This window comes from Clarias gariepinus, chromosome 10 (assembly GCF_024256425.1).
Source record: "Clarias gariepinus isolate MV-2021 ecotype Netherlands chromosome 10, CGAR_prim_01v2, whole genome shotgun sequence".
NCBI lineage: Eukaryota > Metazoa > Chordata > Actinopteri > Siluriformes > Clariidae > Clarias > Clarias gariepinus.
The window spans coordinates 5,296,176-5,305,815 of NC_071109.1; the positions used below are offsets into that span (position 1 = coordinate 5,296,176).

Here is a 9,640-nt window from a genome sequence, read left to right on the forward strand (position 1 = left end):
ACTTTATGTATAACAGATTTTGCCTTGTTATTTTCATTATCCTCTTCAGTGTCTGTCTCTCCCTCTGGTTTGAATCTTTTTTGCTCTTTAGCTGTTTCTTTTAACTCTAACACAGGTTCACAGATACTGTCTTTGGATATTTCTGAGTCAGGACAGACAGATGCCTTTAAAGAAGACTTATTTTTATCCTTGATGGTACAAGGCTTGAGAGTGATTTCAGGAGTTTTTGACAGGAACATACTGCTACTGCCCTCCAGTTGTTTACAGGTTTCTGGTGTCATGGGGTGTTTGTTGTCACTGGTTGTCATTCTTCTCTGTGTGCTTGCAACACAAATTGCAGTACAGTTTGTAGTTTGGTTAATAGCACTTCCTGAATCACTGTTGTATTTATCTCCCACCTTACTTGCCTCCTTCTCACTGCTCCCAAAACTTTGTTTCTTAGATAATTTGCTTTCCAAGGTATCAACCTTTATGGGTGTTATCTGATCCTTCATTAGATTGATATTCTGAAATGCAGCATCTACAGGGATGTTGTTAGGAAGTAAAAAGGTAGGTTTGAAGGCTGGCTTTGGGGGAACCTTGGGCCCGCGGATCCTCCTCTGTGTATAAGGACTTCTTTCCTCTTTACCTGCAAAATCCTCAGAGGGCAAACTGCATACAGAAGGTAAGCTGGAACGCTGGGTCTCTAGGTTACATGAATCCCCTGAAGTGAGAGTTTTAACATGTTCATTTTTATTCTCACATGGTTCCGTTCTTGGAGGCTCCTTGGGAGCTGCATCCATTTTCTTTGAAAGAACACTTTTGATAACGCTGGAAGCTATTTTACTCTTGGGTGAGCTTTCATCTAAAGATGCAGACTTTTGGAGCATCTTCTTACCAGTTTGAATTTCATTTTCACCCAGAAGCAAGTCCTCCTGCATTGATGCTGGGGTGCTATGTTGACGAACAAATGTATTCATTGAACAGGTCTCTGTGGACAGTAAATCCATAGCGCTTCCTTCATTCACAGTAGATTTAAGTTCATCCTCGTTACGTTTCTTAAATTGGATCTGTCTTTTTGGAACCGTCCTTTTTCCTTTCCTGGTTTCCTCTTTGCTCTCCAGTGCTACATCAACACATTCAAAACTGCTCATCTCAAAACGCTTTGCTGGGTCTAGTGTACCATGCGGTAAAAATGGAGAAGGATGACATAAACCTTCATCATTTTCATGTAAGGAGTCATGCAAATCTGCGTAGGTAATCCAAGTAGCAGAACCTGGACTGTCCATTGTCGTAGAAGGCTGTGAAACATTTGTAGATGAACCACGGCTTGAGTTGTAGACATCCAAGTAGTCCACCCGAGGGCTAGATAGGCTCCTGAAGGCCTGGTCTGTGAGCCACTTCACCTCACAGTCTGAGTCATCAAATTCACTTCCCATACTGGAAGTCTCGCTAGTACATTCGGAAAAGAGACGACCAGCAGCACTGGGATTGCTTTGAGAAGTCGAGCGGACCCTCCTGGCACCAGTCTTGTTCTCTTTTTGTATGTTCTGTGCTCTGAGAAGACTCTGTTGCCGCCGAGTTGCCAGGGGAGACTCAAAATAGCGAGGTGGAATTCCAGACTTTGGGTCTCGGCTTGGGGGAGTGGGGCTGTGGTGTGCAGGCCCTTTTCTATTCCTGGTACTGAATGACAGCTCAACCTGTTCCCCTCTGTGACTACCCTCTGCTATGTTCCCCACCCCTCTTCCTAATGTACACTCCTCCTGTAATACCCTTTCCCCACTCCAGCCCTTGTTCCTGCATGACTGTCCTTCATACATGGTATGATCGTTACTATGTAAAACACTGGGGCTTTCCCCAGGTCTCACAGCCATCTGCCTAAATGTTTTTTCACTAACTGCTGATTCTCTTTGCAACATTTCTTTTCCAATGTCATTACGTTCCTTTGCTTCCTTTGCCTTCTTTTTGGATGTTTGCCATGGTTTCAGAGAATTTAAAATGCTTTCATTCATTCTTTCCCAACTTTCTTTTATTTGTTTCACAGATAATTTGGGAGCAGGTGGCTCAGATGACGTCTCACTTATTTTCTCAGTTTGGCTGTAATGTACTAAAGTACTGTCCATGCAGTCATCCTGAGGATCCATTTTGGAGCCAGTATAATCTATTTGACCTCTGTCAACTGGTACCACTGATCGAAGATCCACCTTCTCATTTACTATAGTTAAAAGGTGATTATGTGTGTATTCTGGTGTTGGTATATAATCATTAAATCTGTCAGGTGTTTTTTGATAACTAGTTTTAGGACAAGACACTCTATCTGTTAGTGTAATTAAGGGTGTTGCAAAGCTGGACATGCTGGAAGCTATGCTTTTATTGTCATTTGTTGAAACCTCATTTGATCTTTCAACATCTCTTGTTCCTTGTACACCAGGAGATGTAGAATCACTTGGTAAACCTAAGTTTGATGATTGTCTAGGCACTGTGCCTCCAGCTGTTGATGAAAAATTGTCAATTGATGATATGGCAATGTTTGTTGGAAGCATGGTTGAACTGGCCAGGGTTGTAATCCCATTTGATGTTCTTCTTCCATCTACATCAAAGGATATGGAATCTCTTGGTAAACATAAAGCTAATGGTGGAGTAGATGAGCCTTCCACTGTGGATGAGATATTGAAGAAAGATGAAATGCCCATATTTGGAGCCTGGTTGGTTGGAAGAATGGTTGATGTAGCACTTCCTACACATATATCTACATCAATTGAAGTGGATGTTGGTCTTAAGGCATCTACATCTGTAGACGTATTTCTTGATATATTTGAAATAGATTGTGGTCTAGATATTTCTTTTTCTGTTAATGAAAGATTGGAGATGATGGGAGAATTTGGCAAATTTGTTGTCTCATTTATGGGCATCTCAATTAATGTTTCAGTGTGTCTTCTTTCCTTTATGTTAGAGGACATGGTAACTCTTGGTAAACTTAAAGAAGATGGTGAAGTAGATGAGCCTTCCACAGTTGATGAAATATTGAAGACAGGTGAAATGCCCATATTTGAAACTTCGTTTGTTGGAAGAATGGTTGATGTAGGACTTTCTATATATCTTAATGCTTCTACGTCTGTAGATGATGTATTTCTTGATATATTTAAAGATGGTGGTCTAGATAATTCTCTTTCTGTTGATGAAAGATTGGAGATGAGGGGTGAAATGTTCATATTTGTTATCTCATTTATGGGAATCTCATTTAATTTTTCAGGGTTTCTTCTTCCCTCTACTTCAGGAAACATGGTATCTTTTGGTATACCCAAAGTTGACGGAGGATTGCATAGGCATCCTTCAGTTGGTGAGATATTTGGTGAGATATTAAAAACAGGTAAGATTTCCATGTTTGGAGCCTCATTTGGTGGAAGTATGGATGATGTTGGACATTCAACACATCTTAATAAATCTACATCAATTGAAATAGATGCTGGCCTAGATGTTTCTTCGTCTGTTGAATGGTCAAAGATGGGGGAGATGGCCATATTTGTCATCTTGTTCATGGAAATCTCATTTGATCCTTCTGGGTATTTTGTCACTTCTGCATCAAGGCACATGGTATCTCTTGGGATAATTAAATTTGATGGTGGTCTAGATATGCCTTCGGTTAATGAAGGGTCGATTGGTGAGTTGGCTGTATTTGTTTTCTCGTCTGTGAGAGCTGTAGCTGATGTTGGAATTTCCACACATCCTAATCCATCTACGACATTAGATGCTGTATTGCATTGTATTGGTATATTTAAACTTGATGAAGGTCTAGATATGCCGCTAAGTGTCGACGAACTGTTGGAGATGAGTAAATTGGACATATTTGTAGTCTCATTTGTAGGCATTATGGTTGGCATAAAACTTTCCACACATCTTCCTGCTACATCTGGTGACACCGTATCTTCTGGAATACTTAAAGTAGACACAGATCTAGAACTACCTCCTTCTTTTGACGAAATATGTGGAATTGGTGTGATCTCCTTTATGGGAAGCATTGTTGACATTGGGGTTTGAGGATATCTTGTTTCCTCTACATCAGGAAGCATTGTATCTTTTCTTATACTTACATTTGCTAGTGTTGGGGAATGGGGTAAGACAGCCATAATTGTAGTCTCATTTGTAAGAAGTGTAGTTGATGCAGCGCTTTTTACACATATTAGTCCATCTACATCAGGAGATGCTGTGTGTAGAGGTGTACATACATTTAATGGTGGTCTAGATATGCCTCCTTCTGTCAATAAAGGCTGTAAAGTGGGTGAGCTGAACTCGTTCTTTTCAATATCCTTGGTGGGACTTGGTGACACGGAGCTTTCAGAGAATCCTGTTTCCACTATATCAGAAGATGTTGTGTCTCTTGGTATACTTAATGTTGATGGTGATCTATAGATGTGTTCTTCTGTGCTTGGGAAAAGGTTGGAGTCAGGTGAGATGGTCTCATTTGCAGAAGACATGGTTGAAATATAACTTTCCACTGAAGGTATTTTGTGTACATTAGGAGACTCTGTAGTTAGGGTTGAATAGGGACAAATTGATAAGTTAGATGAGATATTTGTAATCTTATTTGTGGGAAGTATATTTAATGTAGGGCTTTCAATACATCTTTCCTTTACACCAGGGAAGACAGTATCTCTTGGAAAAATCGTTGATGGGCTAGATGTGGCGTCCTGTGCTGATGAAAGGTTGTAGATAATTGGAATAGAAAAATCTCCAGCCTCCTTTGTAGGAAGTGTAGATGACATTTCTGCATGTATTATTCCAGCTAAATCATGGGGTTGTTCTAAGACCTCATCCGGGGATGAAAAGTCATTTTGAGAGGACAGGAAGCTGCATGGCGTTATTTGAATTTCAGGAGAACAGCTTGCAGATCTCAGGTCAAGTGACGAAGCTGCAGGGTTCGGGTCACATATAATAACATTTTGTCTGTTGTCTGATGTAGAACTAATGCTTCTTGGCTCAGGTGTAGGGCATAGATTGGAATCAAATGAGGAAACAGAACCTTTGTCTGTAGGTGTAAGTCTGTAATCGCTTTCTGGGGTTCTAGAAGTGAACGCTAACTCTTCTGACCAACGATTGCTCTCTGGTTCTGGTGATGGGCAGATAGTAAAACCAACTGGTGAATGTATTATTACTGGTAGCTCTGGGAAATTTACATCCCCTGAAAGACCAGAGGGTGTGTATACCTCACTAATCACACTTGATACCAGTTCTTCTCTTGGATCTGAAAAGGATGACAAAGTTCTGTTTGTGTCAGAAGAAATATTGATGTCTTGAGGCATATATCCTACATCTACTTCTGTGTTATCCTCAATATATTCAGGTACAGGTTCACCGTTAGGGTCTGGTAAATCTGACATGCCTGCTTTATTGTCACATAGAAATGCACCTGCATATGGCAATTCATTAGGTACATCCTCATGTTCCAGTGGAGTTGACATTTCTGTCAAATCATGCGTGTTATCTTGGGCAGAACGATCAGAAACTCCAGCCTTCTGAAGAGAGGTAAAGACACTGCCATCATTTGAAACGTTAGTCAGAGCAACAGAAGTGTCACTTTGTACAATTCCACAAACAAGCAAGCTGTTTTCTATAGACAGAATATCAGGCAAAGAGATTTTTTCCCCCTCCTCAATCAAGCAGACTTGATCATTATTCCCCTTAGTAGAATCCTCTGAAGTCAAGTTACTAGGATAAGACTCGGATGAAGTTTGGTTTTCTGAAAATATGCTTTGTTTATAATGTGTATTCTCCTGTACGGTATCAGGTTCCCTTACCTCGGATGTCATAGTCCCCCTCTGCTCTATTATAATCCCATTTTCAAGTGAGGAGTCAGGTGTGATTATGTTCTCTGCTGAATTCTTTTTCTTTTGCTCAGATGAAAAAGCATCTCCTTGCTTTGTTATATGCTTTGGGTTATAAGTAGTTATCTCCTCTGATGAATTAGTTCTCCTAAGCTCAAACGATGTAGCATGACTCTGGTCTGTAATAGTCTTGTTTTCAGATAAGAGCTCAAGGCAGAATATCTCCTGTGGGGAACCAGTTACTCTAATATTAGTGTCTCTAAATTCAGACGTCGACGTTGCTAGCTGGTGGTCAGATGAATTTTTAACTTGTGTTAGGTTGGTGTCCTGAGACAAATCAGATACTTGCCAATTTCTTATTGGTGCGGGTGCGTCACATTTATGAGCTGCAGGCAAATCACTTGCTTGCACATTTGCTTCCAGAGTCTCAGATAAAACTAAATCTTTTGTGTCTTTCGAGTCCTCATATATCTCACTCCCGTCACTCAGGTGCTCCGACCCATTCGCTGTATGGTAAGAACCTGATGAATCGTTCACATCCTCTACTGGTAACTGTTCGTCTGTGTCCTTTTTTAGGAAAGAGGCAGAGGCCGGGCTGCTTGAGAGAGATGGAGACTCAGAGTCGTCCCCAAAAATGTCACAAAGGCAAGTCGTTTCAGATATGGCGCTACGATGACTTTGTATATTCGTGATGTCAAAGATCTCCACACGGTTGGGCCCATCCTGGTGCGGCAGGTTGAAGTTACGTGGAGCACTGCGCAGGAACGAGTAGCTATCTCCTTCTAGAACCCAGCTGTCCATTTTCTTTTTGCTCCGAGGCACAGGGTACAGTTTCTTAACTGGTCTTGGTCTGCCTATGGATTTTAGAAACGCAGCATCGCTTCATCTTCGCCATTCGAAAACCATAGGCGGTGAGAGTGCTGCAAAGATCAAATGCAAATGTACATAAAAAGCATGAAATAAAAGGTATTGCTAATATCATTTTGCTTAATGTCTATTGTGGGTTTTTTCTGTATGAACAAAACTACTAATTCTATGCTGCTCCACAGGCATGGTAAGTCTATATTATAAGTAAGAGATCTTATTATACTGTATTTCCAACAGTTTTTATATGATTTTATTAACGCACGGAAAATTTGGAGTTCCTTCAAATAACCTGCTTAAATTCTTTTCCATTTTGATTTTATTAAGATGTAAAGTATGTGTGTCCAAACATTGTCTAATTGATCACATTAATCATATACCACCAATCATGCTAGTGCACAAATTAGATTTGAATCATTTCCAAAAAAAAAACCATGAACCTATATGTTATAATTTCATTCAAAGGTCATCATTCAAATCACATGATTTTTTTTAAATACGTACTTGCCATCTGGTGCTATACTGTGGTGCTATCAGGCCATTTTGAATGGAATAGCACACCCCCTGCTCAAAGTAACAGAACAGACACAAGACATGCACTCTACCACAGAGATGAAGATGAGGCTCCAACAGGTCATCTGCGTTTCTGTGTGATACAACGACCCTTCGTCCAGTCAGGTCACTGAGCACTGTGATAAGTCCAGCCCCCTGAACCAGCACCATAAACCTATAAAAGAATATCCACCAAAGCTTCAGGCTGCTTCCATGTAGCTCCAACGTGACCTGATCCTGCTAAAGTGGTGGGTTTTTGTTCATTATAAAAACAAGCACATACACACAAACACACACACACACGGAAAACCCAACTTGATTTTGCTTTTTTTAAAATACAGTTTAAGCTGTACTGTATCTCTGTATCCTGTGCTAAGCTAAATAGAGTGTTACAACTAGCAGCAGGTGCTACACCAGTCCAGATACAGCAAGCTGCAATCTGACACGCAGAGCTAACAGTCACAGGGCCTCACTAATTATAGCTCCATCCTTGCAGGAAAGCACCTACTAGAAAGTAACACATTTACATTGTGATCCTTCAATCGGATATCTTGCAACAAACATGATTTCTGGAGATTTTTCCTAACCCAACGCGTATCTGACTGATTCCTGTTTAGACTTATTTTTTTACCAGAGATGACCTTAATATAGAGTACTAGTCAAAAGTTTGGACACACCTTCTAACTCCATGATCCTTCCTGATTTTTTTTCTTTCTACAGTACATCGTAAAACAATGCTAAACACATCCAAAATATGCGTTAATCTACTTTAAACAGTTGATATTGAGATGTATCTGCTACCTCTTAAATTCTTTATAACGGCTCCCATCTGAGGTGCTGTTTGTTAATTGGCGGGTAAATCTAAATTAACTTCTCCTCTGGAGCAAAGGTAACTTTTGGTCTTGCTTTCCTAGGAAGGTCTTCATTAAGGAGTTTCATCATTGTGTTTGATGGGTTTTTCAAATGCACTTGACAATACTCTTCTTGTTAGAACTATTCCAGAACATCTGACCTTTATGTCTTAAAATAACAACTGACTGTTGATGTTGTTGTTCTTACTTAATTCCATATGTGTTATTTCATAGTTGAATCATACATTGAATTAAAAGGGGTGTCCAAACTTTTTACTGGTACTGTAATTGTCAAATAGTTACTTACGCACAGCTAGTTAGCCCATGTGAATGTTCGCTAGCTTTACAATAACTATGTACATCACTGGTTTTCACCTTTGTCCTGGAGGCCACACTGCTCTGCATATTTTGGTGTCTGCTCTACCACGCACTGGTCAATTTAGATTTTCAGATTTTTAACCTCATTTAAAAAAAATAGATTCTTGCTTTTCCGATCTGTTTCAAAAGCCAGTTAAACAAAATTTAGTTGTTAGAGATGTACAGTAGATGCAGTTATGGTCAAAAACCAGGGACTTACATTAGATTTACATACATTTACATTTAGGCATTTGGCAGACGCTCTTATCCAGAGCGACTTACAAAAGTGCTTTGTGGTTTCCATTATTGATGGAAAACATAGATCCTTACACTGGGTTACTAGGTTACTAGGTTACTAACTAAGTACTATCAGTCAAACACTGTTGGGAAGTTTTTTTGGCACGGTATTAGTCCAAGTACTGATGAAAACAAATACAGTATGTCTTAAACTGTCGTTATTTGATGTAATGTAGAAATTATCATCTTAAGCCAGTTATATTTATACAAATTATAATTATACAAATGATATGTTAGAAATCATACTCCTTAGTATTAGCTTAGTACTTAGCACTGTTGCCTTGCACCTCCAGGCTCTGGGTTAGATTCCCACCTCGAGGTCTGTGTGCTTGGTGAATTTCCTTCGGGGACTCCACTTTCTTCTCACAGACATGCAAATGAGGCTAACTGGCCTGACTTCCCAAATTGCCCGTAGTGTGTGAATGTTGACCAGAGGTCCTACTACAGTCACAAAAATAGGGATAAATACATTGGTCACCATTGGCCTCCACCGTTGGACTATAGAGGTTCCTAGATGGATGGATGGAATCATACTTCTGCTTAAATCTTTCAGTTTTAGGCTTTAGATAGATTATGGTGATCTATTAACTTATAAGAGCCTAGACCCTTTTTTTCTTTAAGGGACATTTCTTGGGATATAAGACAGACCAAAAAGGCCATAAGGAACACATTTTGAAAGACATCACATTGCATTTTGCCCTGACAACTTTATATGTGACATATGGCAACCTTTTAATTTGATTTGTTCAAGAAATGCAGTCCGAACAGGTTAAATATAAAATAAAATATGTTATTAAATTATTATAATTGTAAATAGGACGAAACTTACTACTTTAGTTTATTACTTTTCAGTAATAAAAACCAAGTTTTCTCTTTTTTTTAATGAGCTAATTCTGTCACATGTGCTTCCCAGGCACC

General features: G+C 39.6%; 1 protein-coding gene across 1 annotated transcript; it reads right to left on the bottom strand.

Moving 5' to 3' along the window:
* Window positions 1–3,783: 3,783 nt before the first annotated feature.
* Window positions 3,784–9,062, bottom strand: si:ch73-43g23.1 (uncharacterized). The gene is made up of 4 exons (XM_053505963.1): window positions 9,036–9,062; window positions 7,271–7,392; window positions 4,614–6,721; window positions 3,784–3,798 (listed from the first exon to the last, which is right to left on the bottom strand). Exons 3-4 carry the CDS (start codon window positions 6,600–6,602, stop codon window positions 3,784–3,786), a joined length of 2,004 nt encoding a protein of 667 aa, XP_053361938.1. The 5' UTR covers window positions 6,603–6,721; window positions 7,271–7,392; window positions 9,036–9,062.
* Between the last annotated feature and the right edge of the window lie 578 nt (window positions 9,063–9,640).